The following is a 20,112-nucleotide window of genomic DNA, read 5'->3' on the forward strand; positions in this document are numbered from 1 at the left end:
AGGATCGTGGTTATCTAGGCCGAAAGTATGTTTTCTTAAATAAAACCTGCCAGGAATGACGTTTGGGTACGCAAGATCGTGGCGCTGAGCTTCCCCTGACCCTAACGTGACACACCGCAAAGCCTCAACTTGTGTCTGGGTCTCAGCCCAACGGAACGTGCCACCCATCATCTGTTTGAGCTGCACCCTGCAGCATCCCGTGAAGCAAAGCGGATCAGTGGATCGCTTGCGCGTTTAGAGGCGTTTTCTCCCTCCCTTGGCCCTTGCCGCATCACAACTTGGCATGCTCCAGATGCCCTACCCCGGGCTCCCGGTGCGCGCGGGGCAGCCGCTCCGGCGTGCGGAGGGAGTGATCCGCGGATTGAGCGGCACGCCAAACTGCCTATTCCGGCAATGTGGACCGCGCATCCGGTAGCATCAACCCGCTCGGTGATTTGTTCGACAGCCGAGAGGTGCGGGCGGTGCCTGGCTGAGCACTCGCTGCCCAGCCTTGATTTTTGTCCCGCCACTTGATCATCATCGCGTCACCCCATTCCGCTTCCGGGTCCCTGCCGTGCCGAGTAGAGTTTCAGATCCTCCCACGTGAATTGGGTCTAAATGTCGGTAAGGATGCGGCCAGGTGAGGACCACGCAAACCGTGCCTGGCATCGTAAACCAGGCACCGTTGATCGTCATTTGAATGAGCAGAAAATGATGTATGTTCTGGACAAGGGTCATCAGCAAAAAAACCGGAAGTTAGGGATGATGCAGCTTGCCTGCAAGGCAATCATTGTTCCGGGGAGACGTAATCGCAGTTAGGGACTCCCTGCTCTCAATACCGCATGAGAATTGATGGGGAAAACCAAAGGATGGGTGACTGGATCCTAGCATCTTCTCTCGGAAAGCCTGGTCGAAGTTTTCAAGGGAAGGTCTGTCTCACAAACGACGCCATTCGTGGCCTCACTAGTCCAACAGGCTGACAGGACACCCTCTCATCAAGAATTTGCGGGGTAGACCCTTCTCCAGATTCAAGAAAGACCGAGCTAAAAACGATCGACGGGCCCAACCGTTTGCTATCCTCCGTGCTCCTACTTGACAATCTCTGAGGCGCAGGCCATTCCTCGGTGTACTACCTTGAGCACCTGCGCCTCACGGGGCAGGCGTCTACCGGGGAACCCAGTCCATTTGCAGTGACGTCGGGCCTCATCGATACAAGGGATACACAATCAGGACTAATCCCAACCACTCTTAATTGTTTCTTTCCAGTCTCTTAAATCCTGCCACGGTCCAGAAACCTGTTTGGAATGTCGACATGTTTGCAGCGTAAGTACTCAGCCACGTTCTTACCCAGAAAGTCGTAGGAAGAGCTAGATGTCACTCCTCTATCTAGGTGATCCTTCAATAGGAAGTGCACAGCTAAAGTGAATTGATGTTAGCGATACTCGGGACAAATTTGGAGTGAATTGACTAACCATGCAGGTGTGGAAGCTCGAATCGGAATATGGGCTTTCCCATGTCATCCTCACCCAGCAACTCTCGGATTTTGCTGACAGTCAATATCGATCTCAACCAATCCCATTCATCGGCATTTCGCATAAAAAAGCCAACGTTGCTGTCTGAACCTTTGTCACCTGACCTCGCGTGCACAACATATCCTAGTGGTGCTCGAGTCGTCGGCCCGAGGGTGGTCACGTTGATCGGGTCCTTAGTCTCATACGTCGGTTGGTTGTACACAAAGTCAACCGTATCCGACGGCGGATCGATGCTCACTCGCTGATTCTTCCACGGAAGATGGCACACGTGCTTAGCGGCACTTTGGGGTATGATGCTGACCCAGTATTCGTAATATTCTCTGGGGAAGGCTTGTCGCGTGTCCATGTGGAATGTTGCACCTGGGTAGCTTTGCATGATGTTGTCGACCATTGGCTTGAGGAATTTCAATGGTGAAAGGGTGTCTTCGTCGCGGGCTTGGGCAAAGATGCGCAGGTCGACGGTTGCTGCATCTTGGTTGGAAGGATTGACCGGGCATGACCCGTTTGTCCGGAATTTGAGGCAGGAAAACTTCGACTCGTCAAAGACGTGTCTGAGTTGGCGTTCAAACAAAGCAGCCTTCTCGGGTATGTCAAGTCCGCAGAGAAAGTAGTGTGCTTCAGCTTGGAATCCTCCCTTTGCAGTGATACCGACTTTTGTGGTCGGGGGTGGTTTAATGTGCCCAACGTTGAACACTCGCCTGAATGCCATTAGCATGCACTAAGAACCTTTCTGGGTGTCACCTACACTTCATTCTCTCCGACCTTGTCCATCTTGATGTTGTCAAGGATGGCGACGACGTCGGAATTGTAGTAATAAGGCCCCTGAATTTCGTACAGCAATTGGGCCTTACACGTCTCAGGTGTAACCATGCCCCCTTTCTTTGCTTGCTTATAGACTGTGAACTCTCCAGTTCCCTCGACCGACGCAATCGGAAATCCAACATCAACAGATGTCCCAGGAAGTGTCTTGAACCCAGAGAAGTTGCCGCCTGTCACATAAGTGGTACACTCGATGAAGTGACCTGCCACAAGCGCATGCGCGAGCTGTGACAAGTCGTCCCTCTTCCACCCGTGGTGGTATGCGGCACATGCAACGGTAGGCGAAGCATCTGCTACTCTTCCACAGAGGACGATGTGAGCGCCCTGCTTGAAGGCTTCGACGATACCCCAGCATCCGAGGTAAGCTTGCGCGTAAATGGGCTCATACGGCCAGTCCTTGATGTTCTCGCCTTCTCATATCAGTTTTGCTATCGATATCTTTACCTGAGTGTTGCAACCATACCTGTTGTAAGATTCCTGAATCCGTCCCCTGACTTGAGCCCCTTCTGAACAACATTTATGACTTCGTCTCCCTCTATCCACGCGACTTTCAGCTTCAGACCTTTTTCTGCAATCACATCGACCAAGACATCGTATAGTTTCTTCGTATCGCTTGCACCAGCATTAACCGCAACTTTAATCCGCCGTGCATCGAGGTATTTCAGGGCCGGCTCAATCGCTTCGAGGAAAGAAGGCTCAAATTCTGCTGAGTTCAGAGGGTCGTCGGCCTTTGCACCCCCTCTGAGCGCCATATTGTATTCTGACATCCAGTCACCAACGATGTACTGGACATCTTCGTCCCGAGCTAGCTCTACCAATCCCCCTCGCCTGTCTGCCGCCGACCCTGAGGCCGACGCAATGCGTGCCGTACCATTGGCGCGAGAGGCCAGGTGTCCGGGCAGATTGGTTCGCAAAGGCATAATGAAGTTTGGATGTTGTTTATCGATACAGAAGTACATAGACTCTCACTTCACTGAAGAACGGGTATTGAAACGATGAACAAAACCTGATCTCTGACTTGGGCGGTCAATTCAAGTTGAGTATGCACGGGCACCCGAGGGACCGAGATACCGTTTCCCCCGCACGCCGCACTCGTGGAACTCCAAACAGCGGCACAAACCTCGGCTCGAAGAACTCTGCGAATGTTGCGACGAAGTTGGAGACCCCAGGCGCAGATCCGGGTTGTTCGGGTATCCTTGTCCACACCATAGCATCTCCGGTTGAGGACGCTGCTGGGCCTGTCACCTGACAAGGTAATCACGCACGCCAGGCACTTCGGTCAAAATAACGACAATAAAATGAAAAGGTCTTGGAAATGCTATGCCAGTTGGTCGACTACGTAAATGAAAACCAGTGGACGATATGAATACCTACCATGTAAAGTGATTCGAAAACCGGCACTTCCAAACATTCCAAGACAAGCCCAACATAAAGTCTGGGAAATGAAATTGAACTATCCCATTTTCCCCATCGAATCTGTAGGCAGCAATGGCATCATGGCTCTGATGTCTCTCGAAGATGTATCGAATGAGCTAAAAGAAAAGCAAAAGCCAGCGGAATTCGGTAGGATCTCAACCCGCTTACACGTCGAAGGCAATTGAGGGATCTGTCAGATTTGAGCAGGGTACGTTAGATCATACGATGTACGGCCGGTGGCTGTGTCCTGTTTGTTCGCTGTTGTGAAAGTCATGCGCTGTGAAGGTGCCAAGACCCTTTCAGCTTCCTTGAAAATAGATATAATGACGAGTGAGCTCGGCGCTGTGGTCGAGGAGAAACTACGATCTGAGCTTCTATTGCCGTTGAAGCTTCTCATTGGTGACTTATGAGAAGTCAGTGAATGATCATATGTTCGAAGAAGAAGAGCGACGGTATGAGAAAAGCTGGCAGGTCCAATCTCGGCCGTGTCGGGGCGACGGTTAACGGACAAAGGACGCGGGTCTATCATGTATCTGGAATTAGCCAAGTCTTGTAATGCGAAGTCAACGCTGAATCAGACACGTTATTTGGATGATTTGGGTCAAGTTAGTTCCGGGCTGGGAGCCTGGGATCAATTGGCGGTGGGCCGGCGCAAGGTAAGGTTCGGAGACTGGCCTTCTTTACGGCGCAGCTCCAATAGTCATTTTGGTTCTTGTTCAATGCTTCCGAATCCTCCACCAGGTATATGCCATCCGAAGTAGAAGGAAAGATAAAGGAAAGAAGTGAGAAATGAAACCATGAGGTGATTTCAGTTGGTGGCCCTCTTTTCCTCCGTGGTAATGAGCTCGTTCTCTGGTGATATAGGAGACTCCTTCCTCTCCGTCGCACCTTCTGAGTGTCCCTCTTCAAGGTTTCCTGCCGCTGCTGCTTGCGCTTCATCCGCGCCAATGGTGACATTCGGAGCATATCCGAGTTTACCCTCATTCTGGCGCTTCGCAGGAATAAACAGGTCATACCATCGGGGGAAGATGAAGCTGCCGAAGATGATAAGAAGCGCAATATGTCCGACGCCAAAGCCGAGGATATGAAGCGGGTCGTACCGCAGCTTGTAGAATGCGGGATACGAGAACCCATAGACGATCGCAAGAATTGGCCCAGAAACGTAGCGTAGCAACACGGGCCAGAAGGTCGGGATATTCCAGTTCTTGCCACTTCCAATAATGACGTTGAGATCACGGCGAAGTTGATTTCCCTTGAGACAGGAGTTAGCTTGATCTTAGGAATGAAAGGAATCCATACTTACGGAGTAGAAGGCTAAATACCATAGGCGGCTCACGAAAGCATTCTTGCCCCAAAACCTAGGGGGGGTGGAATCGGGAGTCTTGCTCATCAGAACGGAAGCTATGCATCCAGCAAAGAAAAGCCCAAATCCTACACCGGCCCCCGCACCGGGACTGACTGCATGCGCAAGGGCAACACCGAGGACCATACCCAAGATGTATCCCGTGTTGTAGATGATAAACGGCACCTTGCCAACTTGTCCAATGACATCCTTGCAACGGTAAACGCTCGTGGAAGTCACGCACTCAGCAAATACAACGAATACCAGCGCGACGTCGTTTGTCCATTTGTCGATGCCGGTCAAAAGATAGTAGCCGAACTCCGTGCAGTAGGGGAGTGATAGCAGGAACGAGAGAATCGTCAGAGCTGTCACGACAATCGGGCGTGAGAACTTGATGCCGGTATCCATGACTAGAGTCACAATGGCGTCAAGCATTGCGAAAGCTGAGCTGAAGCCCAAGACCATGAGAGTAAAGAATAAGGCCACAGCCCAGAAGTTGGCGCCAGGCATCTCCGTGACGGCGAGAGGAAGGGTAAGGAAGCCGACTGTGAAACCTCCAATAGGGTTCTCAGGATCAGGGTACATTCCCAGATAGCCCACAACACCGAACACAGCAAAGGCTGCAATGTTCTCGAACAGAACGTTGCTGCATACGATGAGGATGGAGTCCATGACAGCATTCGAGTACTGACGATTGTATGACTAGACGGAGTGAGTCAGTTACGTAGGAGGATACGGAAGCTGTTGGTGCAATGCTTACCGCATAGGAGGTGAAGTAGCCAAATCCAACACCAGTTGAGAAGAAAACTTGCCCGCAGGCTGTCTGCCAGACCTGTCCACTGGCAAGTTGAGAGCCTCTCCACGTCGCGAAATACAGTTTGACACCTTCACCCGCGTTCTCCAGGGAGACTGATCTTCCAATGAGTATAATTGTGACAACAATCGGAAGGCCCATGGTGAAGTAGACCACCCTGCCCGTCAAACCAACACCACGGAAGATGCACAGCCAGCACAGAAACCAGGTGAAGAGGGTCCATCCGACCGTCTCACCCAGCAGAGCAGTGCCTGGATACTGTGTGTAGTTGGCGACAGCACTGCCATCGGCAGTAAGATTCCCTACAATAGGGTCGACGTTGGCGACTACATCGCGATTGAAGAACTCTTCGCCTCGGTTGGTCCACGGAAGCGGGCTGGTGAATGATTGCCGGAAGTAGTTCATGATCCATGCCAGATTGACGACGAAGTAAGGGCCGACCACGAAACCGACATACAATAGGGATAGCCCAGTGCCCTTGAGCTTTTGGTTGAGGTTGTTGTAGGCGACAACACTTCCTCCGCGATATGCCTCTATTCGCAATCATTAGACTCGGTAGCATTTGGGGGAGGGAAACACAAACGCCCAATAGCAATCTCCAGCACCAAAACAGGAATTGCGATAATGAAGACGGCCATCAAATATGGAATGTACCACTGTAGTCCATGGTTGTTGTACACCTGTGACGGGTATCGTAGGAGGTTACCCATGCCAGCGCAGCCACCCATAGAGGCCAGCAGGAAGGCCGCCCGTGAGGGCCACGCATCTCGCCCATCCTCTGCCTTGTTAGGCGGAGGCGCAAACCACCCGCCAATCTTTTTGAGCACGTCCATGCCTACGCCACGTGGAAGACGAGATATGCGCCGTCTGCCGGTGATCAAGGTCCGTCCCGGAAGTTACCCGGGGCGCGGGATCGTGTGATTGAGCTTGTTGAGGGTAGCTTATGTTGACTGCATGTGAGGCTCAAAGATGAGGTGCGAATGACTCCAAATGATGGAACCTTGTGGGATGAAGATCTCTTCAGAGAGTTCGAAGACTCATGTGGAGAAGGACGAAGAGAAAGAGAGAAGCAAGAGAAGACGAAATCATTCCTCTACCTCTAGGTACGTACCACATGGACCATCGTCATGCTGCCTTTTTATTCAGCTCTAGAGGTCCCCCAAGCATCTGATGCGACCCTGCTGGTCTGCAGAACTTTCACTCGGGTTTTCGCCGCAAGAGGCGAACGCCCCCAGCCTGCCCACACAACCAACCGCCGCCAGCAAGCACGCAATCTTGTTTGGTTTCACGCCTCGTGGGGTTCTCGTCCGTTGCCATCTTCCAACGGGTCGAGGGTATGTGGGTAACAAAAGTCTTAGCATTACCTAGGACAAGACCTTAGCGAATCCTTCCAGCAGCCCGTCTCCCGTGGCATCGCGGGCGGGAGCTGGAGGCGGAGCGCCGAGAGAAACATCCCAGTGAGCCAAGGTCTCGGCGGACTTGGCGACAAGGCTCTACGGTACCGGTATCCGCCCGGCCAAGACCGAGAACGGAGACAAGGGCGATGGTCCGTCGAATCACCGGAGCGGAATGACGCGATCGACCCCACCTGACGGGATTCCGGTCTGACCTAATAAGCAAACCGCTCCGAGGTGGTTCAATTGCGCTGGGTCGGTGTCACCGTGGAGTCGTGAGACTTTGACGTGGGATGACAGGCGGGGGGAGGACGCCAGTCTGGACAAAAGGACCTTGTTGGTTGTAAAAGTGACGAATAACACGTGCTCTCGCATAAGTTTACGTCCCGGGTCGCCACCAACATCACCCAAAAGGCTCCTCCATGCAGAGCATGCCGCTTGATCGAAGCCATCAACCCTTCAAGGTGCGCCTGTTGATGCCTTTTCAACTTTGTTCCTGAGCCGAGGATATGGCTCATCGGAGAAGCGCCACTGAAACTATGATTGTTGTGGCGTAGTGTATGCGCGAGGAAGACAGCTCAACTTCGCTCTGAGCCTAATGCTCCAATCATGCGTGCCGGAGTATATTCCGAAAGTCACATTGATCTAGGAATATCTCTCAGGCTCATGGTCCATCTGGCTGCATCTATCGCAGAGAAATCCTACGGTGTTGGCAATGCACCCCAGAACTTGGCTTGCTTGTGTATGCGAGTAGCCCTGGCTGATATGGAATTCCCTATTTGATAGGTCGACTCTGAGTGGGATTCTTTCACAGGAATGATACAATATGGGCCCCGGTGCTCGGGCTGGACATCAAGGGTGGGCCGACGCATGTCTTAAATTGAGGTCCCTGTATTCCTGCCAATATCTTGGCTGCATCCCTTCGCTATCCCATTGTTGGCCAGAGATACGAGATGTGTTCAGGTGACATGCCCAGTAGGACCGAGCAAGATAAGAATGAACGGGAGGCCGCATGGCTATTGAGAAGGTCGACGTCATTGTTCTAGTCCTGCCCTTTTCAAACCAGCCCCATCCGCAACAGCCTTGTCCCAAACTCCACCAGATAGTAGTCAGCATAGACCAGCCCGTGGTCTTTTGTTCGATGGTTGCTCATTGGATTGTTACAGACCGTGGCGTTCTTCAAGATTGACTCAAAGCATTCGCCTCCTACCACGTCGACGCCCGTCAATTCACCGTTCGTTCCAGCGTCCAGCCGAGCCTTCTCTCCAGCCAGGGAAAACTCCAAAGTCTCTTCCACGATTCTGAGCCCGGCCTGTAGGAATCGATCGCTGATATCGCGAAGACCCTGTCCCGCAAGAGACTGGGCCAGGATCAGCAAACCGTTGGCAGCCGCGGTCCCGGCCGAGGTGTCCCGCAGCGGGGGTTCTCCATCTTCAATCGGAGCATCGAAGTCCCACATCGGCACGTATCTCCCAATCTTCCGCTCGGAACCATCAGGCGCCGGAATTTCGACCTCTGCTTGTGCTTTCTCCAAACGTAATAAGAAGTATTCTGCAAGTCCACATGCCGTTTCGAGAAATTCACGCTCCCCAGTCCAGACATACGTCTGGGCGTACCCCAAAATGGCCCATGCTTGGCCTCGTGACCAAGTAGACGACGTACTGTATCCTTGTGCTGTACACCGTCCCTTGATTTCTCCATTGATTGGTGAAAAGTTGACGACATGGCAGGTGCTGTACAATGAACCGGGGAACCGTTGCTCTAGCTCCGGTGGTTCTAGTCGTAGATGTGACTTCAGGAGCGTACGGGCGTGTGCAATGGCGGCATCTGCGAGTTGTTTGTCACCAGAGTGAGCTGCGGCGTAGAAGAGAAGATCAAGGTTGCACATCGAATCGATGATAACGATGAAGTTGTCATCCATGCCTATGATAGGTGGGATTTTCAACCATGTCAACTGATCCCATGACCTTATGGCTCCAACAACAGAATTGAATCGAGTATGCAGGCTCTTGGCAGCCGTGAAGATGGTATCGAGAGCCCTTTCATCATGAAACAATTCCCACCTAGGTCTCATATGGGGCATTTGGATAAAACCAAGGTCATGAGTGTTGGTTAGTCGGGATTCGCCATGGATGGGGTCTGACCAGGCCTGTGCTAGTACTTGGAGTCGTCTTCGTACTTCGGGCAGATCGATGTCTGGATTATCCAACTTGATAGTGTGGGGATATTTGATGGCTCTCTCAAGAAGCGAGTAGAGGCTGCCTGCAAAGAACCCACAGGTCCAAAAGTCGATGTTTCTGGATTGATACTGGCCATATTTGGGGCCGATCTGCGGTACCGTCTCAGGAAATCTCTTGGGCGGATCCTGATAACTGTCAGTATTGAGACCTTCGAAAGTCACCAATCTGAGGAAAGGTGCTTAGACTTGCGTTGTCAATCAGATTTTGTGTAGCGGTTCGGATGATCTTTGCTATCACGTTTTCGGAGAACAACTCCGACAAGCGATCTCTCAACGTTTGCAAAGGCTGACGGGCTGGGGTTGCGGTCGGCATCATCGGCTGAGGGCAGCTTCCGACGTTGGCTGTTGCGTTAGTGGCAAGCCAGGCCCTCCGAGTGCTTCGTATCTCGACCAGCATTGAAACAACTTGATGGGAAGTCGAGAGTGGTTATAAGTTCGACACGAGTAAGAGATAATAGACTTCTTACGCAAGCTCATCCCCGAGCTCACGGGTACACGGCTGCGCAAACTTAGGTGGCACTAAGTAGGAGGGTTCGTATCCGGACTAGGCAAACTATTCCACCTTTCTCAGGGAATACAAGTATCTCACCGAGATGAAATGCTCCGAAAAGCCGGTTGGCTCTGTTCTAAACCTTGCAGCTCGCACATTCTCCAGTCATGGGTGCCGACTCAGACGCGGGGTAGACCCCCTTCGGGCCCGCACGTCGTCCACCGGCCGATGGTTGCCCGAGATATTTTCCCTCTGGTTTTAGCACAACGTTCTTGCTGTGGGAGCCAAAGCGAAGATCATTCTCGTGTGGCGCAAGGTATCAAAGTCGGAAGTTCTATTCGTTGCATTTACATCAGTACCTAGGTTTTGCCATCTAGCAAGATGCCACCCCTCCCTGGCTTTTCTGGTAACCCAGTGAAGTCCCGAGATGACGTGGTGCGGGCCACAGAAGCTTTCCTCAAGCCTCTAATTCAATACTTTTCTCCTGGAAAGGCAAGAATCAAGCTTCCAGTTGCCACGGATACTCACTTCGATGAAAATGCGGCCCAACTTGAGGGCTTCGCCAGGCCGTTGTGGGCTGTCGGGGCGCTCTTGATGAGCGGCGACCCCGATTGGGAGCTCGTTCAACCTTGGGTTGATGGATTCGACGCTGGCGTTGACCCAGGTCATCCGGAATACTGGGGCGATATTCAAGACTATGACCAACGAATGGTCGAGGCCGAGATGATCTCCTTTGCACTGCTGGCAGCACCTCGACATATGTTGTGGGATCGGCTTCGTCCCGAGACCCGGAAGAACCTCGTCACCTGGCTTTCAAGCATGAATACCAAACTAGTACATCGAGCTAATTGGCTCTGGTTTCGGGTGTTTGGTAACCTTACCCTTTCACGTGTGTGTAACGTTGATACTCCGGAGGTGCGCGATCAAATCGAGGACGACTTGAAAATACTCGACACATTCTACTTGGAGGATGGATGGTCCAGTGATGGCTTGTGGAGAACTCCTAGCATAGACGACGAGGAATATCGGATCTTTCTAGAAACGGGTCGAGCCAACGCACTTCCTAGCGGACGGAATGCCTGTTTTTACTCAGGCAGTTTCGCGATCCAATTCAGCCAACTGCTCTACATAAGATTTGCTGGCGATCATGATCCTGCAAGAACAGCGAAATATCAACAACAAGCTCGAGACTTCGGTGCTGGCTTTTGGAGGTTTTTTAATTTCAACGGCTCCGTGATACCTTTCGGTCGCTCACTTACCTACCGGTTCGCCGCCGCCGGGTTCTTTGCAGCCCTTGCTCTCGCAGATGTACCGAACATGCCAGCACCCCTAGCGAGCCCCGGCGCTGTGAAGGGATTTCTACTCCGCCACTTACGATGGTGGGCCAACAACTCAAAAGATATTTTCTTCCCAGATGGGACGTTGAACCTTGGCTGGGTCTATCCGTGCGTCGTCTCTCCCCTTCACCTACCTGAGAAGCTAACCACTCCTTGTTAGAAACATGTATCTTACCGAAGACTACAACTCACCACAATCGCCTTATTGGTGTCTCAAATCACTTGTGGTGGTTGCATTGTCATCAAACAACGCCTTTTGGATTGACCCTGAAGTGCCCTATCCCAATGTTTCCACGGATTCCGGCATTGAGCTCCTGCCTGCTCCTCGGCAAATCTTCTGTAATCACCCGAGAGGCAACCACCATTTCATGCTTTCAACCGCTCAGTTCATGGGAGTCGCGTTCAAAGGCCACCAGGCGAAGTACTGCAAGTTCGCCTACTCGTCCTCCTTTGGATTTTCAGTTCCCACAACCCATGTGACACTTCACCAGGTTGCACCCGACAACGCCTTGGTATTCAGCCGAGACGGGATGGAAACATGGGCCGGGAAATACAAGTGCGGCGACACAACATACGGGACGGCCGTCGTACACGGGAAAGCAAACGAAGAGGTCGTCTCGGCTACCGTTGAATGGTTTCCATGGGCTGATCGCAGTGTGACGGTGACAACGACCCTTCTCCCCCCAACTCAGCGCTGGCCGGACTGGCATGTAAGAGTTCATCACATCAAAGCAGCTGGACCTCTCAGTAGGCTGTTCACAGCAGAAGGTGGTTTCGCCATCAATGGCCGTCAACAACGAAACACCCGTAATCTGCTTGAGATGGCTGATGATGACTTTGATGACGCCTACGAGCTCGGCCAAGCAGAACTGACTATCATCGGCGCCAACTCAGTCCTAATTCTGGGCGAATCAGGTGCATCTGGAATCCGTGCCGATGTAATCTCAAGCGTATCAATGTCAACCAAATTTTCACCATTAAAGCCAGAGGCTAACACCAACATCATGACCCAGCGCTCTCTTATCCCCATGATAGAAAGCAATATCATAAGCCTAGGCCAGACTGATGATGTAATCATTGTCACCAAGGTCTTTGCTATCTCAAACAACGCATATTTAGTTAGAACTGGTCAGGCAAGGAGTCTGAAGCAACGATGGGCAGACCAGCCATGCATCCGTCTCATGAACACACCTGGCCAAACCCAAACCTCGGAGGACTTTATATCGTTGTAACTTAAAGGTATTAATTTTACGGATATGAGACGGAATGAAGGTGTGGATTTAGGTGCATAGGAGTGTGTTCACAAGCCTGTCTGGTCACCACTATCGCTTTCCTGGATGAGCCACATATCCGACGAGCCTGCATCAAAATCCTCGAGTCGTGTGTTGAACATGATATCGTCGTAGCTCATAATGCGATCCATTTCAGCAAACCCTTCATCCATCAGCACCCTGGATATCGCCGAGAGCTCGTCGCCGGTCGACTCAACAGATGAAGTGTCGCACATGACTGGTGTAACCGAGCTCTGAGAGATATGTCCTGCAATTTGAGATGGTTTGTCTGCCTGTTTAGTCGGTGCCTGGGCCAAAATGTCCTCGTTGATGATCTCGTCGGCGTATTCAAGTAGTGCTAAACGGAAATAAGTATTACTCTCGCATAGATCGTGAAGTTTGCGAAGACGAGTTGCGAATTGGGAAAACAACGAGCTTCCATCGGATCCCGCCGACCCGAAGTCTCCTGACCAACGTCGACTCATTTCTTCAAGGCTGTCGATAAGAGCCCAGAAGCTACTTGATAGGCCTCCGTCATATCTTCTCCAATGAACTGTTGAACCCATTTGAGTAAGTAGAGTAGGTTCCGGGGAAGGAAGTCAAAACATACCCAGAAGAATCTTTGCACTGATAAAGCAGCAGAAAGACATATGGGGAGAGACTATGGTTTCAACTGGCGACCCAGCGAGATACTTCCTCACCATATTCGCGTTCTCGACAGCAGCTCCGAGGCAGGTTTCGGCGCTGTAGCTACTCGGCAGCTTGATACCACGCAGCTCGTGTGCTGGATAAGCGATTCGTTGGTGTAATAGAATCATGGAAGTGTTATGAGTAATGTGGGCCAAAGTCATGTTAGGATCCATGACACCTGGCATTTCTCTACGCGATATCCCCGAATCCTTCCACTGCTGAGGCAGGAACATCTTCCAGCTACATACTGTTGTCAGCCTAAAAGCTACTTCAGGATGCGAATTATTACTTACTGAACTAAGCGTAGATCCAGTTCTTTAAACCGTGTCAGCCAATCCGAAACCTCTTTTCTGTCACTGAAGTTGACCTTCTCCTGCAGAAAGTAGGTGTTGATCCGGCTTAGTGACTCGATGGATTCGATGTAGTAGGCGAAAGCCCCGATACTTGACATATCAACGGGAGCCCATGCGACAGCCCCTCGGGTCTCAGGACGTGCCAGATTTGTAACAGCTTGAGCATCTACAGTGTTTGACTGCGACGGGCTGGAGTGATGGGTAGGAAGAAAAGTAATGGAGTTGCCAATCTTGGCTGAAGAACGATCCCATATGCCCAAGTACGGAGTCACCGCCGGCGTCTCGGCATACCAACGACCACCACAAACAGGTAGCCTTCGACAGACATCAACTGCTGTCAGACTGGCATTGCATCTTTCATTGTCCATTAGAGTCAGCAATTCATGATGCGAGACGCTGCAGGTACAATTGTACTTACCCGGTAGTCATTGAACAGAACCTATTTCATGTACGATGAATTAGCTCTGGATGGCTTGTGAACGCGCCGAACTGTGAACCGACCTGTCCAAGATAAATATGTTCCAGAATACCCTGCGTCGCTCTTCCTCCTCGACCCAATTTCTCGGCCCCGTAAGATGTGGCGAAGGGCGGATAAATGATGAACGCCTTTGTCGGTCTTCATCCTCATAACTGAGCTGCAGGTATTGAACTGATCTGGAGATCGAACCAATGATAGGCCAGGCTTTATCACGCTCTCCGTTGCCAATCTATCGGGGTTTGTAAATCTTTGGGCGAGTGGCTTGATGGCTAGCTTCGGGGTGCCTACTTACATCAGAAAAGGCGACAATTGCCAATGCTTGCAGGCTTTCAACATTGAGGGCGTTCATTGAGGTTGCGATCACAAGATTTCGTGATCTTTGAACTTGCGATTTGAGTTCGCTTGGTTCATGATCCCTTCTCTCAATAAACCGTGACGCTGCAACCAACATTGCGTGCAAGATGACAGATACACTCGTCTTGTCGGAAGTCAGCAATCTTTTCCGGAAGCCTGCTTCTTGCAAGAGTGGAATCCATGGCTGAACTCGGGTGAAGTAAGCATCAAGTAGCTCTGAAAGCTGGCAAGGAAAACCAAGCGTTGGGTCTTCGTACCCTAGGACTGGTGACTGTATGTGAGCATAATGCTGTTCCTCATATCTTGGTCGCTTATTTGGTCGAAAGGACTCTTGGTCATTGTGCCTGTTTCCGCCAACGCTTGGTTGTGATCCACTTTTCGGAGAGCTCAAATGTGACACAAGACTCGCTCCAATCGTGGAATTCAGCTCGTTGATCTCAGTCGCAAGAGTAGAGAGAACTCCTACGATCGATGACGTCTGATTATCCACATGACCACCAGTTGAGGCAGTTAGTATCTTGTTGCTGCTGAAGACAGCGTTTTCCACCGCCTCCAGATCAAAGCATGAGCATCTGCACGGTCACGTACGAGACGCGTCTTGCTTACCAAGTCTTCTATTGAGACTTTCCACGGCGCCACCCTTTAGCCCCGGTTTATTTCGCCTGTTCTCATAAATGCAGTCAATCTCTGATTCTATTAGCACTGCTTTTATTCTGTCGAAAGTCGAATTCTAGAGTCGCTCACCAAGTCGTTCGCAATTCGAGCAAAGCGGTCTCTGGCGGGTGCACTTCAGCTTGCGCCGTCGGCAACCCTCGCATGATGGCAGATCAACTGCGGGAATAGCTCCATCCGATTCCGCAGGATTGGGACCCATTGCAGTCATTTGGAGTCCATCGGACATGCAGCTAACCATGGAATGCTGGGTGACAATTGCAGGCAGAAGTTGGCATGATTCAAAAACCTCGGCCCAAGTTGTCCCAGTAGTTGCGGGGTTGTGGAGACGGGACGCAGGGCGGGGACTTGGTGACTCCCGAGAGCCCATCGGTGTTCCGGGTTCCGGTCACTTGAGAAGCGGTCTAGACTTCAACGCCGACCACCAAAGAGTGGCCCAGGATGTCGAATTGTATTTTGCGTTACAGAGAGTAGGACACGATTCAACTTACAGAGAATTTTCACCGCCAATTCTGTGACGTTTGTGTCTCAATCCACTTCACTATACCGAAAGCCTCCCTGTCCTTTCTCTAATAAAGTGAAAGACATCTCGTCACACGACGTGTGCTCTGGATATCTCAGTCATCATCTCAAATCATTTTGCCGTGTTTGTTACCTCTAGAAGACGTATAGAGCATGAGCGACGAACATGCCCCAAAATAGCAGTGGCAAACGGGAGCTAACCCCGCTGACAAAAGCCCATAGGCGGCATATTTTCGATACTTGTTCGGACGAACAGTACATTGGTGGGTGAGGCAATACAAGAACGTGGAAATCATAATCTCACTAACCGCAGCCATTCAATGCGGTTGGCGAAGACTCGTCCGAGGTTAAGACACTTGTTAATGGTCGTGGTCTTATTTGGTACTCCTACGTTGTTCTGCCTCGCTCGACCACTTCAGGTTTCCATCCGCCGAAATAAAACCACATTGGGTCGCAAATATTGCGATATTCAGGGCGATGATATAGCATCCACAATCGACCCGCCAGACTGCCCAAAGCGTGATCTAGTATGACTCGTTACTAGGGAACGCATTGCTGCTTCGCCACATCTTGTGTACAAATAAGCCACTCCGTAAGGCTGAAGAGCGCAACAATAAGGTTTGGGGATCAATTAATTTGGCAGGCGTGAGTGGATCTTGGCCTAGAAGCTAACGTACCGAAAAGCCGGCAGAGGGTAGCAGTGAAGGGTTGAGAGCCGCCATCTTGACAATATCAAGATGCGATAGCAACGTCGCCACGCGTCAACAAGCCATTTCGGGAGAGTTCATAGGCGCACGGGAGGGATTCCCCGTGACTAGTGGAAAGAAGAATGAATCATGGATGTTGTGATTACAGCAGAGAAGCCTTTCACAAGAAATTCGTGAAGCATTACGGAGCGCGAGTGTTTTCGCGGCTGGAGTCTTGATGAATTCCGATGAATCCACCAGAAGACCCGTATGTGTCTTCGCAACCGGCTTCGCATCCGGGGGGGTGGAGAAGCAGAAAAAACGGCGTATGCGTTGTCCTGAGGGCGGCTGAGCTGCAAGACACCGTGAAGGTATGAAATTAATTGATTGAGCTCGGATATCATCTGCTAAGTCCGAATGCCCGCCACTTTACAAGGTCAATCAACCGTACAATTGTGAGATACAACACATCTTTACCGATAGGATTTGGGACTAGAGAATGTGCGGTGGACGCTATGCGAGTCGCGTAGCAAGAAATTCGGTGTGACCCCCAGTATTTGAAACCATGGTGGCCGTGATGCGAGTGGGACTGAACCAGCCCCAACGGCAGCCATCGTTGTGGCTCCGTCTGTCGCTCTCGCTTTCGCTCCTCGCGCCTGTCATGCCACTTACGAAATGTCAGCGTTCTCGATGTTCAGCCTTACCGCAAACGCATGTGCCGTCAGTTCCCAAATAATTCAATTCAACGGCTTAATGATGTTCGAAGAGCATGACCAGTATTTAAGAGCTGAGAATGCCCTTCTCTAGAGCTCTCCTGAACCATAAACGGCCTCTCACATCTCAACCAATCGCTTCAACCAGCTTCTTCAATCATTTGATTACACCAGTCGCTTCAAAGGAACTCAAACAAAAATGCAGTTCTCTACCACTTTCGCCGTTCTTTTCCTCGCAGCTGCTACAAGGTACGCAACCGCTTCCTCGATCATCATCACTAGCACAAGCTTTGCTCCCAAACCTCCTGCTATTTCTCATAAAACTATTTACCAGCTTTCTCCATTGCTGCACGTAGCTAATCAACACTATCTAGCGTTGCCGCTAAGAAGCACACTCAACTCTATTGCACCAACGCCAGTGGCTCTGGACAATTCATCTTCTCGTTCCCTGTAAGTCATCCAGAAGTCGATTTTCTCTGTAAGTGATAAGCTAACGGAGGATGCAGAACGACGACGTTACCAACAAAGTCTGCCCTACTTTCTGTTCGGACTGTACGCTCGGTGACAACGACGGACACCGTGTCTGCAACTCTCCGAGCAAGCAACTTGATGGCGACGGCTTTGCGAGTGCCTGTGTTGCTGCTGGGGCTGATGGCAGCAAGTAAGTGCTGTATTCAGATATCTACAGGCCTCGCCAGTGGCAGGTGAGGGCAACATGTGGTTCTTGTTCAGGATATCAAGTCACATAGTATGGGCTAGGTATTGTTTAGATAACATACCTTCGCACATAAACATTGTTTTCAGGCTGTGCTACTTCATTTTGATGTGTTTGTACTCAGGTTTTCGTGGTGACGGTAGTTTCGTGTCGTAACTCTGGCCAGCTAGGTGAGATACGAACTACCATGGCAAGTGTGTGCTGTACGTCTAGCCGTATTATGCTGACAAAGTGTCGAATTGTCCATCCCTAGACTATTCAATGCAGATCCCAGAATTATATCCTCGCTCAGCCCAGGATAAGGAGTATCCTTGGAATCCATCCCCTTTAGTTCTGCCATGTACCAGCTCTTCAGCTGGACTTGAAGAAGCTCTATGCACTACCTGTTTCGCTGCTACGTGTTCTTCACATTGTATGTTAGTTAAACCATCTGGTCGGTACTAAGACTGTACTTCTTTGAATTCCTATTGAACCCAAAGGCGTGAGTCAATCAGATCATTGAGGTTCATTTGAATTTAATTACAAATGGAGAGACGCGAAAGTGTCGTATGAGAGAGACCAAAACATCCGCTTTATACCTTATACCTCCACTCACTATTGGCTTTCCTAGCTGAAAAGTTGCTGTTAATGTGCTGCTTCATGTCCAGTCTCTTGTTGTGGGCGACAATGAACGCCCACGTCGCGGATAAAATGCAGAATGCAATGATGACCAAAATCATGCTGATTGTCATCCCTCTCTCGTAGTACGGTCCATCGCTCGTCTTGAAGATCCATGCAGAGATGTAACTCGAGGTATTACCCACTCCCACTACGAAGCCACTTCCGATAGCGCGTTGAAACGGTGTTTGCAGGTTTTGTATCGTCAATATCCAGATCATAGGGAGTGTGATGAAGGTACCAAAGGCGATGAAGTAAAGAGCCATCATGGTAACACTTGAACTTTCGTGTTGCGCCTTGCGCAAGACCGCATAGCCAATGATCGTGAATACGAACCCGACGAGGCCGAAAGCCGACCGGTGGTTGAGTCGATCAGCCGCGAAAGCAGTGGCAAGACACGCAACAGCTGCGACAACGAAGATGGGAACGATTTGGGCCTGAATGTCGGCGGCGCTCAGTTCGGGATGAAACGACTTTACAAAGGATGGCGAGAAGATTGAGACCGAGTAAGCGGTGGTAGTGGTGAAGCAATAAAGCGTTGCCCAGCAGTAGTTGAGTGGGTTCAGGAAGAACATCTTCCATTCAGCCCATATGCCGATCTGGGTGGTGCGGGTCTCGACTGATGCCTCGATAATTCTCTTCTCTTCCTCCGTGAGGAACTTGGCCTTTTGAGGCGGTCCAACATTTGCGAAAGCACAGAGCAGAGCGGCCGCCGCTGTGAAGCTGCCTTCGATGATAAAGATCCTATTTGAATGAGAAGGGAGGCATGACGACAATATGGACAGAATACTTACCATCTCCATCCATTGAAGTTGTTCGTCGTCTTGATGTTGGCGATCGCGTAGGCGAGAAAGTTTCCCACGATGCTTGAACAGATGTTTGCGACGGTGATCAGACCGAGCCGCCATTGAAGGTGCTTAGCTGGATAGTAAAGCGAGCAAATGAAGACGCATCCTGGAATGAGCCCTGCGTCAAAAACACCGACGAAGAATCGCGTGACTATGATCTGGTCGTAGTTTTTGACGAAGCCTTGCGCGATCGTAATGACACCTTCGACGTAGTCAGAAACAGCGACAAACAGAGGCATAAGACTCTGACTTACCAAGCAGCAAGTCCAAAAGACACATGTACCACATGTATGAGAAGTTGATTTTGCGATCCAGCCATCGCATGAGAAGATTGCTTGGAACTTCAAAGAGAATCAGTGGCGCCGCTGGCATGGTCAGAACGACGAAGACCTTCATCGCATCCAGCTTTAGATCCTGTGGTAACTGTCGAATGAGGGCTGCGCCGATATTGGTCCGACCCATCAGAGAGAGAAAGTTGAGGAAGAACATGGCGATCATCAAGTGCCAGTCGAGCTTGTAGAGTAGCTTCCGGTCGAAGACCCTCTTCTCAACCGACGATCCGTCATGCTCACTCTTTAGCGAGTCGGTTCTCGACCATCCCGGCTGCTCGATCACGCCGATGCTCGTTCCAATCTCGTCAAATTTCTCGAACTCTTCAATCATTCTTGAATTGCGCTTCGGTCGGTCCTCAATCTCCAGATCGTAGTCTTCTGGATTCGGCATCTTGGAGGTGTTGTATATGTAACCCGAGCTCAATGAGAAAGGATCAATCACAAGCCAGGGAAACAACA

The 20,112-nt window shown here is 50.9% G+C and overlaps 7 protein-coding genes across 7 annotated transcripts; 2 read left to right on the forward strand and 5 right to left on the reverse strand.

The window, feature by feature from the left end:
• Positions 1–1,249: 1,249 nt before the first annotated feature.
• On the reverse strand, positions 1,250–3,250 carry CGGC5_v008509 (uncharacterized protein; the record flags this gene model as incomplete). Its single annotated transcript, XM_032028210.1, has 4 exons — positions 1,250–1,395; positions 1,452–2,209; positions 2,257–2,740; positions 2,794–3,250. 4 exons carry the CDS (start codon positions 3,248–3,250, stop codon positions 1,250–1,252), a joined length of 1,845 nt encoding a protein of 614 aa, XP_031892187.1.
• A 1,304-nt stretch (positions 3,251–4,554) lies between these two features.
• Positions 4,555–6,735, reverse strand: SLC6A1 (Sodium- and chloride-dependent GABA transporter 1; the record flags this gene model as incomplete). The annotated part of the gene is made up of 4 exons (XM_032028221.1): positions 4,555–4,998; positions 5,050–5,790; positions 5,849–6,435; positions 6,486–6,735. 4 exons carry the CDS (start codon positions 6,733–6,735, stop codon positions 4,555–4,557), a joined length of 2,022 nt encoding a protein of 673 aa, XP_031892188.1.
• A 1,618-nt stretch (positions 6,736–8,353) lies between these two features.
• Positions 8,354–9,217, reverse strand: ugl-2 (Unsaturated chondroitin disaccharide hydrolase; the record flags this gene model as incomplete). The annotated part of the gene is made up of 1 exon (XM_032028233.2): positions 8,354–9,217. One exon carries the CDS (start codon positions 9,215–9,217, stop codon positions 8,354–8,356), a length of 864 nt encoding a protein of 287 aa, XP_031891884.2.
• Positions 9,218–10,406: 1,189 nt separating this feature from the next.
• Positions 10,407–12,594, forward strand: CGGC5_v008512 (uncharacterized protein; the record flags this gene model as incomplete). Its single annotated transcript, XM_032028243.1, has 2 exons — positions 10,407–11,470; positions 11,523–12,594. 2 exons carry the CDS (start codon positions 10,407–10,409, stop codon positions 12,592–12,594), a joined length of 2,136 nt encoding a protein of 711 aa, XP_031891883.1.
• Positions 12,595–12,662: 68 nt separating this feature from the next.
• Positions 12,663–15,382, reverse strand: afoA (Asperfuranone cluster transcription factor afoA; the record flags this gene model as incomplete). The annotated part of the gene is made up of 9 exons (XM_066152023.1): positions 12,663–13,186; positions 13,244–13,563; positions 13,617–14,030; positions 14,095–14,115; positions 14,178–14,383; positions 14,447–14,692; positions 14,766–14,779; positions 15,115–15,195; positions 15,253–15,382. 9 exons carry the CDS (start codon positions 15,380–15,382, stop codon positions 12,663–12,665), a joined length of 1,956 nt encoding a protein of 651 aa, XP_066008592.1.
• A 1,918-nt stretch (positions 15,383–17,300) lies between these two features.
• CGGC5_v008514 (uncharacterized protein) lies at positions 17,301–17,766 on the forward strand (the record flags this gene model as incomplete). Its single annotated transcript, XM_032028265.1, has 3 exons — positions 17,301–17,350; positions 17,476–17,551; positions 17,608–17,766. 3 exons carry the CDS (start codon positions 17,301–17,303, stop codon positions 17,764–17,766), a joined length of 285 nt encoding a protein of 94 aa, XP_031891885.1.
• Positions 17,767–18,388: 622 nt separating this feature from the next.
• On the reverse strand, positions 18,389–20,044 carry CGGC5_v008515 (putative transporter; the record flags this gene model as incomplete). The annotated part of the gene is made up of 3 exons (XM_032028276.1): positions 18,389–19,217; positions 19,268–19,523; positions 19,576–20,044. The coding sequence occupies 3 exons, from the start codon at positions 20,042–20,044 to the stop codon at positions 18,389–18,391; spliced, it is 1,554 nt and encodes a 517-aa protein (XP_031891880.1).
• Between the last annotated feature and the right edge of the window lie 68 nt (positions 20,045–20,112).

This window comes from Colletotrichum fructicola (assembly GCF_000319635.2).
Source record: "Colletotrichum fructicola Nara gc5 chromosome Unknown KSG_Nara_v1_contig04, whole genome shotgun sequence".
Taxonomy (NCBI): domain Eukaryota; kingdom Fungi; phylum Ascomycota; class Sordariomycetes; order Glomerellales; family Glomerellaceae; genus Colletotrichum; species Colletotrichum fructicola.